Source organism: Dacryopinax primogenitus (assembly GCF_000292625.1).
Source record: "Dacryopinax primogenitus strain DJM-731 SS1 chromosome Unknown DACRYscaffold_6, whole genome shotgun sequence".
In the NCBI taxonomy this organism is placed as follows: Eukaryota; Fungi; Basidiomycota; class Dacrymycetes; order Dacrymycetales; family Dacrymycetaceae; genus Dacryopinax; species Dacryopinax primogenitus.
This window is the reverse complement of record NW_024467203.1, coordinates 304,949-321,678: the sequence shown is the minus strand read 5'-3', so window position 1 is coordinate 321,678 and position 16,730 is coordinate 304,949. Positions and strand designations below refer to the sequence as shown.

The following is a 16,730-nucleotide window of genomic DNA, read 5'->3' as shown; positions in this document are numbered from 1 at the left end:
ACTCACCCCATCAGCACCCAACCACCCCCGCTCTTCCCCCGCTCTTCTCTCCCGTCTCCGCCCCACCCCGCCCGCGCCCCATGTATAGAAGCCCCTTCCCCTCCTTCTCATTCCCCTTCCCCTTCCCCTTCGCGCCCGTCGTTCGCTCTCGCTCTCAAGTTCAAGTTGTGCCCCAGACTGTCTTGTACGAAAATACAATGCTACTATGGAGGGAATGAATGAAATGAATGGAATTATTGGAATTTGTCGCCCCCCCCCCCCGGTACGCTGTACGCTCTGTTTGCACGTTATCCCTATTCTCCTCTCCTCGTCCTGGAAGCATCCATGGAAGACGGTCGCTTCCTACGTACGTGCGCGTACGTGAGCGGAGCATAGACGTCGTCTGACCACAAAAAGAAAAGGGGATAAAGAAGCCGAGGACGTATAGTATGTTAACGTTATTCACGATGTTCTGGATCGTTTTTATGGCACGGGCGATAGGGCAAACACGCTCTGAGAACAGCAATTTTCATTTTTCAGGAATAACAGGTCGACGCTATTCGCTATTATAAGATCCGGTCTGAACTCTGGAACTGGGGGGGATATGAATAGCGAGAAGATAGAAGGAAGGTGAGCAGAAGGCTGAGTCCGAGTCAAAGAGAACATGCCGCCTGAGACCACCGACCAGCTCGAACGTTAGGTTTTGGAGGTTCTAGAGGTTCTTCGTACTCATTATCGCGAATTCATAACTATCTTCCCAACCTGGGATCGTTTACGCCAGCCCGCGTTCCGTCCGCCAGCCGATCAGCCCCCCGCCCCCCGCCAATCCCAAAAGGAGTATTGCATTCCCCCTCCGCCAGTTTCCTTACACACCGCGGGTGACAGCGAGGCGGCCGGCAGGCCTTTGCGGGGTGTGTCGGCCCGGTGAGTCGTGCGCGGGGGCGTGTGACCGGCGGTGGGGGTTCGGCCGAGTGCTTGCATTGACAGTACCAGGAGCTTGGTTGTCTGACTACTCGGTAGGCGGGCGAATGGAATAACTGGTGTTCTTACTAATATACCGATGTATTGCACAAAGGATGCCCGTTACTATACGTACACATTGCGACTACAAGTTGCATGCGGCAAAGAAGATATCATCAATGGGATGAGCCAGCTCGAAATCCGCAATGTTCGCGTCATGTCATGTTCGACGCGTTCGGCAGCTCGGCACGCGCGTTATTCACTCGGGCCGGCGCTTACTGCCGCGGCGTCGGGGCCGAGTCATCCGAAAATATTTCTACACTACTCTCCCCGGTGACCGGCATGCCCATGGCTGTGGGACAGTCCACCACGCACGGCCGCAACATGCCGGCTATGGTGGGGGAATGTCGGGGGGCTCGTGGGCTGATAACTGTCAACAATATAACCCTTAGGAGCTGGCGATAACATGGTTGGTATATCCTTGTACTTCATTCCCTCTGGGCTGGCTGCTTGCTTGTCTCGACTGACCTGAGCCGAGACATAGTCGGCATTGAATTAGACAACAGCATGGCGCATGTTGCGGGGTCGAGTGATGCCGCGTCCCTGGAGGAGATCGAGCTCCACACACCGGGGCGGACTCCAGCACAATTCGACGGCGTTGGCCTCAGCGAGGCGATGACGAGGCTAGGCAACTCTCTTTCGCAGGATGATGACATGAAGAAGTCCCCAACGTCAGACGGACCTTCCAAGCGGAAAAGTACGGACGAAGACCAGCGTACCTTGGCTGAGGTCCCGCGGGAGGGGGCGGCTGTGGGAGAGGGAGAGGTGGAAGATGAACCTGACCCTACGCTCGCCCATGCTCAGGAGAGGAAGGGCGACGTGTATGATCGGTTTAGCAGACGGAGGAAGTATGCCATCGTGGGCATCGTGGCGTACTCTGCTCTGCTTGCGCGTGAGTCTCACCATCGGACAATTGATAGGCAAGTGCTGATCTGAGGTTATGTGTGAACGGACAGCGTTCGCCTCCTCTTCTTTCCTCCCATCTATCCCGACGATTTCCAACGACCTCTCCTGCTCCGGTGACGTGATCAACTACACCGTAGCGATCTATCTCGTCACCATCGGCGTCGCTCCACTAGCATGGGCTCCCTACGCCCGGTTTTACGGGCGCAAGCCGATCTATCTCGTCTCGCTGCCACTGTTTTGCGTGGGGAGCATGGGCGTTGCGCTCAGCCAGAGCTTGGTGCAGCTGATCGTCACCCGAATCTTGCAGGGCATCGGGGCAAGTAGCGTGCTGAGTGTCGGGGCTGGGAGTATCGGAGATATCGTAAGTCTCCATTCTCTTTCTCTCTCGTTGTCATCCTGGGTGCTGCATACTGATAAACGCTTTTCTTCCCGCGCAGTATCGACCAACTGAACGCGGGCGCGCGATGGGTCTCATGTACGGCGGTGCACTGTTCGGTCCTGCCCTGGCACCGCTGGTGGCTGGTCTCCTTACACAGTACGTGGCCAACGGCTATGGTTGGCGCGCCATGCAATGGCTCCTCTGTGCCATGGGGGGCCTCGCCGCTGGGTTGGTGCTGTTCCTGTTGCCGGAAACAGCGCACTCTAGGGGTGTTGTTGCTGAACTCGAAAAGCGGAAAAGGGAGGGCAAGCGTTCGAGGTTCGTGTGGGTGTGGCTGGACCCCATTAAGCCCGTGTGGTTGTTGAGGTACAAGAACGTGTTGGTGATAAGTATCGTGAGCTCTGTGGTGCTGGAAACGACTTATGGTACGTCCATTTCCTCTCGTTAGACACAAGCGCTGACTGTCGCTTCCACACAGCGATCCTCGTCCCACTAACGTATACGATCGGCCCGCGTTATTCCATCACCTCCGTCGCTGTTCTCGGCCTGCTCTATCTCGCCCCAGGAGTCGGAAATCTCATTGGCTCGCGCGTCGCCGGCATCCAGTCCGACCAAGCAGTAAAACATTCTCTCCGTCTGCGGAACGGGATTTTCCATCCGGAGGATCGACTGCGTGCGACACTCATCGGTTCCGGTATAATACTTCCCGTCACTGTCCTAGCATACGGGATCGTGGTCCAGTTCTGGATGGGTCCTGGAGGACTAGCCGTGGCATTGATCTTGATTGCGGCTAGCGGGTTCGGCCTGATGACGATATTGGCGATATGCAATACCTATTTGGTGGATTCGATGCAGACGAGAAGCACAGAAGTCATCGCTATCAAGTGCGTATGGCCCACCGCGATTCTGGGATGCCACTAACTTTCATTTTGCACATTTAGCAACTGTCTCCGATATGTTGCATGCGCTGCCTCCTCGTCCTACTGCCTTCCTTTGACAAACGCGATCGGGGTTGCACCTATGAACGCGATATCTTCTGTCCTCGCGTGGATTGGGTTTGCCTTGATTGCGTGGACGATTCGGGATGGAAGTAAATGGAGGGAGGACCAGGAGAGGAAGGAAGGTGTCAAGATGATGGTAGAGGAAGGGGTGAAGATAGAGAATGAAGGAAAAGGTGATAGAGAAACGGAGAAAGAAGGGAATGCCGAGCCAGAGAAGAAAGAAGAGGTGTGACCACACGCACGGTACCCCCCACCCTCAAGCATGCAAACCCCGCCATGTTACCTCCCCTCCATCCATTTGTATAATCATAATGACCTGCACGAGTATGATTAGACAAAAATGTATTTATATTTGAAACTAGAGCGTAGAATATGTTACCTGGTTGCCGACTTTCCTCCCCTCTACATGTCGGAGCTCTCGGAACAGTCTTGTCACCGACTGCCCACGAAGGCCCAGAAGAGTGGAAGGCACCAGCTGGTATGATAGGACAATCAATTCTGAGCGGAATATGGTCTGCCTCTGTGCTCAATATTCTTTGAATCCCTTCGATGTATCGCCGATCGCAGCTCGCAGGCTCCCGGTTCAAGTTTCTGGTTGTTCTTGGCATTAATACAGTATCACATGGCTTCTAATTCATTCATTTAAGTTCACTACAGATTAAACTACACTCGATTGCCTTTCTTTGATTACCAATGTACATTGACACCGTGCTCCTTTCCAGCCTTCACGAAGGCATCAAGGGCCTCACGAGCTTTCCCACTCTCCATGCTCTCCCTAGCCAAGCGTACACCATCCCTCCAGTTGGTCGCCTTTCCTGCAACTACAAGAAGCGCAGCAGCATTGAGAAGGATGTAATCGTGCACGGCCTCGGGGTCGTTAGTTCCGTCGCCAATCTCGACTTCAGGTGTTGAGCTGCACCATCCAGGTGTAAGCAGTGTGAGGAGCAGAGAAGCATTCGCATCGGGCGTGGAGGATTTCACTTCGACCAGGGAATGCGTCGGTATCCCGAAGTCGTGTAGCGGATGCAGGGTGAAGTTACGAATCACGCCATCTTCGAGCTGCCATGCCTGAATGTGGGGTGAGCAATGGGGCATTCGCTGATCGAATGGGCAACACGCACCCAGGATTCACCCGCAATACTTATCTCGTCTAGTCCCTCCTTCCCAGATACGACGAGCGCACGCTCTACGCCTAGTAATCTCAGCCCCTCCGCGAACGCAGGCCCTAGCGTGCGGTCCGCTACGCCAACTACCATACCCCTAGGATATCCAGGGTTCAACAGAGGCCCAAGCACATTGAAGATCGTCCTGAAGCCCAATGCTCGGCGGGTGGGTCCAATCGGCGCAAACGACGGGTGATATAAAGGTGCAAACAAGAATATGAATGGTGTTGTCGGAAGGATAGCCGGAATCTCAGTAGGTGGGATGTTGAGACTGCAGCCGAGTGACAGCAACAGGTCAGCTGAACCAGATGTGGAAGTCGCAGCCCGGTTTCCGTGCTATTAACAGCTCAGTCCCATGCATCTATTGATATAAATTACAACACGTGCCTTGGTAACTCGGGCTCCGGCTCCAGCAGCAACAATGGCCGCTGCGGTGCTAACATTGAACGTATCGTGCCCATCTCCTCCCGTCCCGACAATGTCCACCGAGAACTCATTCGATATCCCGCTCATGTCCAATTTGATCGCATGCTCCCTCATTGATTTCGCGCATGCAGCGATAATATCAGGCTTGTCCTCCTTATTCTGTAACTTGAGTGCTGTAAGAAACGCCGCTGCCTGAGCTGGGCTGCAGCCATCCTCGATTGCCAGGTGGTTTGTTGCTTCGTATGCCTGCTCCGCACCGAACGCATCCGGGTCGCTCATCAACAGCTGGAGCAGAGGTTTGAACGTCTCTGGTGTCCGTGCTTGGGATTTTGACATGGTGGTAAAGAATATGGTTATGTGGGTGAATCCGGAGGGAATGGACGGAACTTGGCTTTGGGTGAACATTCAAACAACAATCTCCGAGCCGACTCCGAGTAAGGGTCCTCCGGAATACCGAAGCTTCGCGATGCAACAAGTAAGCGTTGTATGAAGAGCTTTGTAATGGCACACAGAGCGTACACCACCACAGAAATAACCAGCAGATGCAGTTTGCCCGTGTAAAAGCAAATTTGCATTCTCACATATCTCGAAGGTCGACATTGCTTACCGTGTATCCTACATCAGACGTTTATCCTCGGAATAAATACATAAAGGTGCTCATGCCTCCACCTGACGAACCCGCATCATCAGGCTGCCTAGCTCCTGTCCAATCGTCTGCGGACGGCGGAGGAATCCGCGATGAGCTTTCACATTCTGGCCCGTATGATCGGAGGGCTCGAACGCAAACTTCCTCATGAGTACGGCGAGAACAGCCTGGCCAACTTTGTAAGAATGACGAGTTCAACAAATTAGAATAATCATTTGTACCTTGAATTCGAGGACAGCGAACTGTTTGCCGATACAGTATCTCGGCCCGTCGGTGAACGTTAGAAGGTGGTGATATCCCTGTATTTCCTCAGCAAGCACTGGTAAGTTGCCTTTCAGCCATCGGTCGGGATCGAATTCATGAGCAGTTGATCCCCAGATATGGACTGACGTGTTGACAGCTTCAATGCCGATGGTGAGACTCTGTCCTGCCGTGATCTCGATTGAATCGACGACGTCGCCGTCTTTCGTTATCACCGACTCGTAGAGGGGAATAATGTCATCCTCAACGGCGTATCGTGCATGGTCCGGGACAGGCGCATGGGTACGAAGCGTTTCGCGACAGACAGCTTCTAACAAGTGCATCTGGTGCAAAAGCTGATCGTATGTTGGATCAGGGAATTGGGAAAGTTCCTCGCGCATCCTTCGTTGCAGTTCCGGTCGCATAGAGAGTTCATGCAGGCACCACTAAATAATGCGATAGTTAGGAGAAGAAGACTGGCTCAACAACGGGTGGCCCTTACACTAAGACTGTCTAGGTTCAAGGCGTTGGATCCCGAGAAATAAAGTGAAAGGAAAAACAACGTACTCGCCGTGGTCTCGTACCCTGCCAAGATCAGGGTGTTCATCTTATGAGGATGTAAGGAAGAGTCAACTTTGCCCAAGTAAGATCATTACCTGTGCGGAGAGCTCGACATCTGTTATTGTCCTCCCTTCCGACTTTACTGTATTATATTCAGACGTCAGGAGAATGCTTTACGATGGGCCCACGCACAAAGAGGGCCAAGCATTGAAAAGTGGTCGTGGGTCTCCAATTTTTCCTCTTTCACTTTGGCGAGCACCTTCCTTACAACATCGCTCATCGAGTCATTCAATGCTGTAAAGAGCTTATTCCGTGGTGAGGGGATGTTGAGGACTTGAGGTACGGTTTGGATTAGGAGGAAAGTGAGGGCGGAAAGGAAGTCGACCTTCTTCGTGCCAAAAGTGGCGAGCACATCCACCACAGGTGGCCGCTCTCCTCGCAAAGTGCCAAAATCGTACGAAAATCCGGTAAGTCCAATAGTATCCTGCTGGTATTCAGCATGTGCAAGAACTTCACAAAGACTCGCTCGTACCAAAGTAATAGAATTCATCCTTCGAGGGTCGCATCACTCAAATGTCCAGGCTTAGAGAGCATAGTGCGTACCAGTGTTGTACATCAATGATCGCTTCGGGGTCCTTGTGATCAGCGAGGAGCGAATTCCATGCCTCTTCAACCTGAATTACATCACTTAGACGTTGGACAGCCGTCAGGCATAAGTCATGCAACTTGCCTTGTGCGCGGAATCATAAAATGTGGGAACAAACTGTTTCAATGCCTGAGGAGTGAATCCCGGGTTCAAGGCCTTTCTCAGCCGCTTGTGATCATCGCCTATATTCATCATCAGAAACTGAACCTCATGTTTTGATATAGTTCGACTACCTTCCGCGCTGAGGATACCCTCACCCAGAAGCTTCTTCGTTGCCAAACGCAAGCCTTCAGGCCTCCTATAGTGGTACGAATTTGTTGTCAACACATGAGCGATAGCGCGTGGATCAGTCAATATAAGGCGGTGTGTCTGTGAGTGGTTCAGCGAGAGTAAGGCAGTCCAGACAAGAAAAAAGTACCCCTAGTTCCGAAGGGAGCATGAAGCAAGCGCCATACTCTTTCGCCCATTTTTCAAACCACGGTCCACTTGTTGTAACCATCAATTCGCGGTTGTAGCCCAAGATCCAACTCTTCCTTGGAGGACCCCTGAGTCTAGTCATGCGCCCCTTCACCAATACACGGCGGTAGATCACGACCACTAGCCATGCCACAATGCCAAGGGCCGCAATATCCAAGAAACGCATGTTGAACAGTGCAGACATGGTGAGAATAGATCGTAGCCGTGCGCAGGGGGTAAGGAGAGACTGATCTCAGCTGTTTTATGGGCGAACTGGTGCAAATCCATGGACAGCGACATGGACACCGGGGGCCGTTAGAAACGCCAGCACCTCCAAATATCACAAAGAACTGAGCTTTGCCGGCGGACCACATCACATGAAGAGGCTAGTCAGGGCACGTCCCAAAAAAGAAATCGTACGTCAGCGTGCATGTGGCGCGAATGAGGGCCCTGGTGGCAGAAGCTTTCAAGGTCGCTATCTTGGGAAGTCGAACGAAGATGCGGCGCCCGATGACAAGGACGATGGCCCGGAGATGTCCTACTTTCCTCGTTACCTCTATCAGGATGTGCACAGAAGCATCGGAAGAGAGTCACTGAGCGACAGACAGTGAGACTAGCCCCGAAGGTGCGAATCATACGATGTGACACCAAGTCCGGGCAAGATCCATACGAGCTTTGGGCAAGGAGCTCATGATTTCGGGAAAGCTGTGAGCCATAGTATGTGAGGCAAGTAAACCAGTCCGTTATAAACGAAGTTATCAAAGCAGTACCAACACGTCAAGGAGGTGAGGAACAAACGGCGACGGTTGGCGGAGTAAACGCGCGGCTAATCTGCGTCCGTCGGGACTTACGTAATCTAATATTCCAAGCGTCAAGTGAGTTCGCGGCGACAAGGCATCTCGAGTACCTGTGCACTCTTTCGAACAATTCTCTTAATGTCCTTTATAACACAATGATTGGCTCGGTAGTTGAAAGGAAGCGGTCGTCAAACCCACCGTCAGTGCCTGGCCCATTTCCAGCCCCCGACCCATCCACTGGGTATCCGACAGTGACACATCGTTCCAAAGCGACTCGCGGCACAAGTGCATTTGCAAAGAGCAGGAAGGACAATGTAACACAACCAGATCATGTGACGGCCATACTGTCAACTGTTTCACCCACCATGAAATGGGAGCCAACAGAGGACGACGAGGAGCACCTTCCAGCGCCGATATCAGGTCCGGAGCCTGTTGTTGCACAAGCCCAAAACATGTCAAAGCTACTGCAAGAGGTGGGAGAAGAGAACGACAGACGTATAGCGGGGATGACCGAGGAGGAGAGAATGGCTGAAAGGGATGATCTCTTGCAGAAGTTTGGTGGTGGTGTTGGGGAGATGCTGAGGCTCAGGAGGCTGAAACGAGAGGGCAAGGCTGCCAATCGTAATGGTCACCCAGGCCATGTGGACATCCAATCTCCTATTCCCCGGACTCTGCGAATCGCCCCTCTTGGCGTCAACAAGGGCAATGCGATGGGTATAGACACTGCTGTCAGCATGTTGCCCGATGACTCACCGAAGTCAGCCGATGCCATGGAGCCTCCCAAAACCCCTGTGTCGCGTGCTGAGCTACTGGAAGGTATGCTCTGTTTTCTGTTGCTCTCACATATAATTAAAAAGAAATTCAGATCTCAATCGTCCGAGAAGTGCAATGCGAGGCTCTACCGCACACTCTGACACTTCGTCTACGATCCGCCGATTACGGTTTGCCGATGTCACACCCTCAGACATTCATGTCTATCCATCCCAACCAACCTCACCTAGAGCAGTTCACATGCTTCTAGCTCCTCCAGATGACGGGGCAGCGGATGGTATCCCAGTGACACAACTGAAGTTCCGGTCATTGCGTCCCGAAACAATACACAAGCGTGGCGATGGCCCTGCTGTTTGGTTAGCTCAGGAACAACCTTCGGAGCTGTCTTCTTCCATGGATGCTTCCATGGATATGGATGCATTGGAGGAAGGAACACCAGAAGACATCAGACACCGTTTTTTCCCGAATGAAGACGCGGCTCAGCTAGGTCTTGAGTGGATCACCGCTCCTTCCGCCACAGAACAATCATCCGATGCACCGAGATTTGATCTCCAAGGAATGCCTATACCTCGATCCCTGCAAACAACACTACCTACACATCTCGGTTTGCATCATACGTCATCTTCCTTGGCCGGGTATACCCTTGACGACTTGTTATATCTGTCGAGATCAACAAATGCTGCGCAACGTGCAACTGTCCTTGGTGTATTGGCAAAGATTATTTTGCGCATAAGACAGGGACATATCTCCTCGGATATGCTAGGACCTGAATCACGAGAGCGGATATTGAAATCTGGCATAGCCGCTCTCGGAGAGAAAGGAAGCGTCGGCGCCCGTGCGGTGGAAGTAGTGTGGGAAGCAGTGGTAGGAGGGGACGAATCTTACATGCTCCAGGAAGGAGTTGAACTCTGGGGTGAAGAAAAGCGCAAGGTTTCTTCAGAATCGCAGGACGATGAACCGCCTTCCCTAATTCCTGGATTGGATGCGATTTCTTCTATACCTCTCGAAGAGGTGCTTCCGCTTATACAGTCGTATTTTACGGTGCCGCCTTCATTCCCTGCCGTCACCTTATCACAATTGCTTGGTATTCTACATCGCCTAACATCACATTACGAAGCACACGCGTCAGCGATTATCAAAGCCCCTCACTTCCTTGCATCTATTCTTTCAGCTTGGCTGGCTTACAAGCCCTCGGACTTCCCCGGAGAATCGGCTCAAGACCCGAAGCTCCTACAATTGCTGTCTGTCGTAGCTGCTTCGTCCCGTTCAAATGGAGAGGCATTGGCCGTGGACGTGCCAAACACGCTCCTTCGTTTTATCGCCCAAATGCCTCAAACGTCGCAGTCAGTTGAAGAGCGCGAGTTGCGCGAGAGCCTGATGGCCGAGACCCTTCATTTCTACGCAACCCTTGGACGATATGGATTAGGTTGCAAGGTCGCCCTTATCGCACAAGAGCTCATGTCCCTTCTCGTCAAATATATCGCCAAAACTTTGTCCGAAGGTGACATCACTCCGAGCTTTGCGCGTTTGGCAGAAGCGTTCTTTGAAGTACGGGAAATTTGGACGACCTGTGCTATCGATCCACACAAGACCAGCCCACCCCATGAGCTCATCTGGTCCCAAATCGAAGCATTCGGTTGGGTGGACGACCTCCTACAAATTGCTGTGCATGTTCCGGCAGAACAGGATACTGTGTGGGCTGGGCTGTGGAGCGCGACGGCAGCTTATGCGGAAGGTGCGATCATCAATGGAGTTAACAAGGGCCAGGATGAGAGGAAGAAAGTGTTAGAAGGACTACGAGAGCTCACCCAGGACGGGAACGGCCGAGTGGCTATCGACTCTGCTCTAGAAGATCTGCAGAACTGCTTAGACATGTATGATGGCATTGGTAAACCCAAGTACCTCGAGTCACTTGGTGACGTAGCTCGGTCAGCTAGGCTGCTTGGCGCAGCGATCCGTCTCTCTTCGTCTCTTATCACCTCAGCTACCTCAACATCCGATCCGCTTGGGTTGCCCGGGGCCTCGATCTCTCGTCTCATGGATAATCTGCTCAACACGACAATCCTGCACGACGCGCTCGACATCACCGCTCCTCCCGGTGCTTACGTACATCTTCGACCGTTGACAACGCTTCTCATGAACGAACTCAAGCTGTCACATCGTTTGGGGACGATGTCGATGGAGAGCTGGTCTACACGAGCTCTTAGGATTCTGCGCCATCTACTGCCGGGAGACGAAGCCTACGCCCATTGGATCTTCCAGACCTTCGTCGCCGGTGCGAAAGATTTGGCGGATAGCATGGACATTGCCATTGATGATTCAATCATCAATCAAAGATGTCTGGAGGATGTCCTGCCCTTCTATATGCACGCTATCCGGCCCGATCACAAGTATAGTGTCGCATCGTTCACCTCTGATCCTCAATCACTCCCACTTTGGACAAGAATTACGCTTCCCTCCCTCGCGGCGTTGCACAAGCCCCGAACTTCGACGCTTAAAGCACCTGTCGGCCTGCCTCTGAAGCATGACTACCTCTTCCAGCCCTTGTCTGACCTGCTTCGCTCCGCTACCACGACGGCGTTTGAGAGCTTCCCTGTGTCATGGAACGCCTCAGAGACAGAGGTGACGCGCGCCACGCTTTTTGGAGCGGAGATGTACCAGACGCTTCTGCTTGAGACGCACCCTCTTGAGGCGCTAAGGAGGGAGGAAATCGTTTTTGGATGTATGAGGGTGGTGATGCTTGAGCATGGGCAGCCGCAGGGGGACTCGAGCGAGGACGTCTTCCGCGACGCAGTCGTTTCGGGGCAGATGAAGCGCCTTCTAGAACCTTTCCTGATATCACCTTCTTCACCTGCCCTCGCATCATACAACATTTCCTCAACCCAGGAACCGTCACTCGAAGCAGCAGCGAAAGACTACCTCGGCTCCGGTGTGCCATTCTACCAATTCTACACTGACCTGCTAGCGCTATACGAGGCCATCTCCTTCGCAGACCCCGTGTTTAGCGCTCTCCTTCTCCCTCCTCTGAGCATGCCCTATCCACCAGACTATCGCCAACTGTTCTGGGGCGAGAACTCGGTAGCTCCGCGTATGGTACGTACGGAGGTTGGAGGAGTGCCAGCTGAGGGGCTGGGCGAATTTTTGTGGCCGGTTGAAGGGTCGACAGAGATGCTGGGACGGTATGTGAGGGCGTTGGTGGATGGGACGGTTGGCGGATTCCTAAGGGTCGTTGCGAGGCATCATGTTGCTTGCAGCATCTGGCTTTCTCCCGCTCCCGTCGCATCTGATAACCCTACTCCGGCGACTCACGCAAGCCCCAACACTCGGTCCACACCTCCTGAAGGAGGCGAGACGCGCCGTCGACACCTTCTCCTTGCGCTCCTCCGCTCGGGAAAGAAGCAAGTCGTCGCTGATATCCTGACTTATCAACCAGAAGTGCTATGTGAGGGGGCGCCGATGACTGGCAGAGAAGAAAGGCTAGCATGGGTCAGAAGTTGGGGAGGGCAGGATGTGGTTTCCAGGCTGGACGCGAGCCTGAGCTGACACGATGGTGCTTGAAGTCATAATGAGTAATATAGAGGAATAAACGCTGATGGTCAAACCATGGGACACCCTGCCGTAATCTCGATAGATAGACTCCCTCTCCCCGAAATAGGAAGCAAGAAGATCAAACGCGGGGCAAGTGGGGGGCCAAGCCAACGCCCCTATGACGCCACTCAGAAGAAACATGTGTGAATCACGCGCTGGCACCCTTCCGCTGTCGAATGTGTGGGAACGTGGGGGGAATTCAGACTCCGCTCAAGGGAATCCCAGGTGACTCGGTGCTGTGCGTCAGTTGGTCACCCCTTGGTCCGCGAGGACACTCTGTTGTATACCACCACCACCTTCTGGATTACCTCTCACTCCCTTGTCCACAACATTAAAACTGGGAAATCATCACCTATCCACTTAACTGTATTCCCGACTCTGTATACCAATTTGATGACATGGCTTTTGTACCACAAGACACAGACATGTTGCACCTCCCGCTCAGTACTGCTATTGCTGAAGAGCAATCTGATTTATCTCTCGAAATCTCGACATCTGATTCTGGACCTGGATTCGATTGGTGGGCTCGCTCGACTTCACAGCCGCCAAGAGGGACACAGGGGATTAAGACCTCTGCTTCGTTGGGCAATGCGGGCTTTGCAAGCTACAGGGACGTGAAGGAACAGCAGGAAGGAATTGGGAATGGTTTCGCACCCGGATCACGAGCTGGAGGAGAAAGAGATGGAAAGCGGATTGTCACCTCCCCGATCGATATCGTCCCCCCTGTCCAAACACCTGTACGGCGGCCTCACCGACCGAGCACTTCAAGCGGCATTACTTCGCCTACTAACACAAACTCTTCTCCGGCATCACAGTTCCTCGCCGTGTTTTCTCCACCAAAGCCGACCAACGATGAAGACGGCCAGGTGGTAGGAGACTACACCCTTGGTCGTGTTATCGGCACTGGCGCGTTTTCCGAAGTTCGACGAGCGGTGAACAACCTAAAGGGCACCGTCGTCGCGGTCAAGGCGATTCGAAAGGGGCAAACTCCTTCCTCTGGGACAGGTGGATGTCAAGAACTCGCGGAAAGGGAGAGTGCACTCTGGTTCGGCTTGTCGCACGAAAATATTCTCCCGCTGTTTGCCACATTCGACACCCCTTACACCGTCTATCTCGTCATGCTATATTGCCCCGCCGGATCTCTTCTTCAGCTATTAAATGATACTCACCGGCCTGGAGCGGGATCAGGCTTACCCCAACCAGAAGCAGAAAGACTGTTCGCCCAGATCGTGTGTGGAGTCACATACCTCCACCGCACAGCACAGATCGTACATTCCGACCTCAAGCTGGAAAACGTCCTCCTCGACTCCGAGGGTCGATGCCGCATTGCCGATTTCGGTCTTGCTAGGCATATCGGTGATCCAGCTATGGAGCTCGCACATGCGGAGCAGGAGGGGGAGAGGAACGCAGCCGGTGGACTAGTGAGAGCTAGGACGTGGCAGGCGAGGCATTCGTCCCCCGCTCCGGGGAAGCGGCGACCACTAGCAGGAGGGAGGCAGACATTCCACCCCGGGTCGCTGGAATACGCTGCTCCTGAACTCCTACGTCCTGCACCTTCGTTCACTTCTGTATCGGCTTCCTCCTCCACTCCGCATAACCCGGAAGACGTCGCTAATCCCGCACAAGATATCTGGGCTCTCGGATGTATCCTCTTCGCCCTCCTCACCGGACTCTTACCGTTCACAGACTCCTTCCAGCCCAGGCTGCAAATGAAAATCGTACGCGGCACATGGTCTGTCCCAGCGGACATTGGCAGGCGCGCAGAAGAGCTCCTCAAAGGGTGCTTGTGCATGGACGTGCAGGAGCGGTGGGATGTCGGCGCTGTTGCGGAGTGCGCTTGGGTGAGGAGGTGGTGTGAGAAGGACATGGACGGAAGCCGGTCACCTCACGGAAGGACGGGGAGTAGGGGAAGGAGCGTGAGTCGGGACAGGACGTACGAGGGGAGCGCACGATCTCTCTCCGCGACTCGCAGGACATTCGGGCCTGTACAAGAGGAGGGACTGTCTCTGGCTCTTCTGCACACCGAAGTGTTTTCGAGCTCGTCATCGATACGCAGCCCGAGGTCACCTTCACATGACCGACACCACCCACATGTCCACGCTCATGCACACACCCACGCGCATACAAGGAGCGGGAGTCGTACCCGCCCTTGTGGCGACCGTTCCTACTCCGGGGATTCGGACACGCTCCCGCCCCTCTCACCTGCTAGTGGGTTCGTCCCCACGCCTGGCTCAGCTGAAGGGCCGAGGACGAGCGAGCGGTCACCCAGTTCTGGGACAGCCCCGGGAACGCCGAGGGATGGTCATCCTCCAAATTTGGTTTCCCAAGTAGGGGCGCTTCCAGTAGGGGGTGGGAGCAGAAGCAGGAGCAGAGGGAGGAGGAGGGTCCCAGGCATGGGGGGATTAGGAGTTTTGGAGGAACAGGGAACGGTGGAGCTGGAGATTGAGGAGGAGGCCGAGGACTGGGAGCCGAGGGGACGCCGAATGGGAAGAACTGTGAGGGAAGGTGGGCAACAACCGGCGTTTGGCTTGTCCGCAATGGTGCAGCGCGGGAAGGACAGAAAAGATGACACGGTGAAGGGAACAAAGAGCAGAAGATCCACATCGGCCTCGCGTGACCAGGTGGCTGAGAATATGGAAGAGCAGAGCGAGAGAAGGAGCCGTAGTTTGGGCCACGCACTGCGTAAGGAAGGCAAGCAGCCTGAGAAATGATACTGCACCCCTCAAATTTTCGTCGCTTACTGATTTTGGCAATATGTATTATAGCAACTTCACTCCGGCTGGTCTGTCTGTTGTTGTATTATGTAGCTTTAGTGGGGAGTCATTTATTGGTTACATATTTACGGATGGAATGAATTTTCTTGGGTTTTGAAAGTAAAAGGGCAATGATGAGCCTGTAAATCTACTTGGACTGGGCGTATGTCTCTTCCAGCCTGGACTTCACATACTCGCCAGCGGTGACGACCTCATACCTGGCCGGTCTGTCCTCGCTAACACAGCTGGGAAGCGCCTTCACGTTCATCAGCACTGCAAGCACACCTGGCAGAAACTTCAGCGCACCTCAAGCTTGACATCATAGTCCGTCCCAAAGAAGAACGGTATCGAGTACCTCTCCTGGCCCGTCCTGTTGATCGCCCTATGGACGGTGCTGACATACACATCATTCGTCCACCTGGCAAACTGGTCTCCTAAGTTGCACACGAATGTGCCCTCGATGGGTGGCGCAGAGACCCACTTGCCCGCAGCGTTGAGCACCTGCAGCGCGGGGACGATGTCTTGATAGAGCAGGGTGAAGCACTCGTAGTCAGTGTGTGCGCCGATCCCGAGGATACGGTCGTCGGTGGGGCCTGTCTGAGAGGGGTAGTGCAGAAGGCGCATAATCGCAGCGGGATGGAGTATCTTGTCGTCGAAGAAGTCTTCTGGGAGGGACAGGGACAGAGCGAACAGAGGGAAGAGCCGCCTGCCTAGGGATAGGACGGCATCATAGTACTCCATCACCTTTTCCTTGAATCCTGGTAGCTCGGTCTCGGGGGGCCAAACGTTGCCTCGCATCTCTCCCTGCTCAGATTCACTCCCGACATCGAATCCTTCGTGGAGATCGCCTCGGTTTGCGGGGTCTGAATTCTCCCCTAGCAAAGCGGTATACCCCTTGAACGCAGGGGAGAGATGGATATCCAATGCCTGCTTGGAAGTGAGGGGGAGGTCAAAAAATCGGTGTGCTTCATTCAGAGTTGCGTTGATCGTGGACTGAGGGATGCCATGATTCTTGACTGGTTGAGATTGGTTAGTGGGGAGGTGATAAGAGTGCATATTAGGAGGGCGCACTGTACAAAAACCCGACCTTGAGGCACGCCTCCCGGATCTTCTCCACAAGCAGCGTCCTGTTCTCCTGCGCCAGGTCTCTAATGAACTGTCAAGATAAGGATTAGAATGAGATGGGAAAAACGGACATGATTGGAATTGCTTCGAATGCGCTTGCGCCCTCGATGATCAACTCAGTCGGCGGTGGGAGAACGCGAGTGCCGTTGCCAGTACTGAGGAGTGTGGAAGCAACCATTTCTCTGTCAGTTCTAATACTCAAGATACCTTGATGGAAGTGCAGACGAAAGTAGTAGTGGTACAGATGTAATATATACGCAATTTGTGAAACCG

At 53.7% G+C, this 16,730-nt stretch overlaps 6 protein-coding genes across 6 annotated transcripts; 3 read left to right on the top strand and 3 right to left on the bottom strand.

Annotated features, from left to right (window-relative positions):
* Window positions 1-1,653: 1,653 nt before the first annotated feature.
* Window positions 1,654-3,523, top strand: DACRYDRAFT_77875 (MFS general substrate transporter; the record flags this gene model as incomplete). Its single annotated transcript, XM_040776292.1, has 5 exons — window positions 1,654-1,891; window positions 1,956-2,266; window positions 2,343-2,709; window positions 2,763-3,168; window positions 3,226-3,523. 5 exons carry the CDS (start codon window positions 1,654-1,656, stop codon window positions 3,515-3,517), a joined length of 1,614 nt encoding a protein of 537 aa, XP_040629922.1. The 3' UTR covers window positions 3,518-3,523.
* Window positions 3,524-3,882: 359 nt separating this feature from the next.
* Window positions 3,883-5,155, bottom strand: DACRYDRAFT_21380 (anthranilate phosphoribosyltransferase; the record flags this gene model as incomplete). Its single annotated transcript, XM_040772370.1, has 3 exons — window positions 3,883-4,353; window positions 4,407-4,784; window positions 4,836-5,155. Coding segments are annotated over 3 exons (1,079 nt in total), but the record flags the coding sequence as incomplete, so codon positions are not given.
* A 322-nt stretch (window positions 5,156-5,477) lies between these two features.
* Window positions 5,478-7,779, bottom strand: DACRYDRAFT_21376 (cytochrome P450). The gene is made up of 10 exons (XM_040772369.1): window positions 7,386-7,779; window positions 7,201-7,336; window positions 7,052-7,149; window positions 6,925-6,995; window positions 6,854-6,872; window positions 6,514-6,805; window positions 6,417-6,463; window positions 6,263-6,367; window positions 5,742-6,206; window positions 5,478-5,687 (listed from the first exon to the last, which is right to left on the bottom strand). Exons 1-10 carry the CDS (start codon window positions 7,626-7,628, stop codon window positions 5,532-5,534), a joined length of 1,632 nt encoding a protein of 543 aa, XP_040629920.1. The 5' UTR covers window positions 7,629-7,779; the 3' UTR covers window positions 5,478-5,531.
* A 710-nt stretch (window positions 7,780-8,489) lies between these two features.
* Window positions 8,490-12,534, top strand: DACRYDRAFT_115303 (uncharacterized protein; the record flags this gene model as incomplete). The annotated part of the gene is made up of 2 exons (XM_040769976.1): window positions 8,490-9,036; window positions 9,086-12,534. The coding sequence occupies exons 1-2, from the start codon at window positions 8,586-8,588 to the stop codon at window positions 12,532-12,534; spliced, it is 3,900 nt and encodes a 1,299-aa protein (XP_040629919.1). The 5' UTR covers window positions 8,490-8,585.
* Window positions 12,535-13,415: 881 nt separating this feature from the next.
* On the top strand, window positions 13,416-14,420 carry DACRYDRAFT_33129 (kinase-like protein; the record flags this gene model as incomplete). Its single annotated transcript, XM_040774366.1, has 1 exon — window positions 13,416-14,420. A coding segment is annotated over one exon (1,005 nt), but the record flags the coding sequence as incomplete, so codon positions are not given.
* Window positions 14,421-15,375: 955 nt separating this feature from the next.
* DACRYDRAFT_115302 (Clavaminate synthase-like protein) lies at window positions 15,376-16,635 on the bottom strand (the record flags this gene model as incomplete). The annotated part of the gene is made up of 4 exons (XM_040769975.1): window positions 15,376-15,588; window positions 15,639-16,348; window positions 16,404-16,480; window positions 16,529-16,635. The coding sequence occupies 4 exons, from the start codon at window positions 16,633-16,635 to the stop codon at window positions 15,481-15,483; spliced, it is 1,002 nt and encodes a 333-aa protein (XP_040629917.1). The 3' UTR covers window positions 15,376-15,480.
* Window positions 16,636-16,730: the final 95 nt, after the last annotated feature.

Excerpts from the sequence above, each read along its gene's own strand:
- DACRYDRAFT_21376 (XM_040772369.1), bottom strand. The coding sequence starts at position 7,628 with ATGTCTGCACTGTTCAACATGCGTTTCTTGGATATTGCGGCCCTTGGC. Across the intron at positions 6,368-6,416 it reads ATGTCGAGCTCTCCGCACAG|ATGAACACCCTGATCTTGGC; the intron begins GTAATGATCTTA and ends CATCCTCATAAG. Across the intron at positions 5,688-5,741 it reads TCGCTGTCCTCGAATTCAAG|GCTGTTCTCGCCGTACTCAT; the intron begins GTACAAATGATT and ends AAAGTTGGCCAG.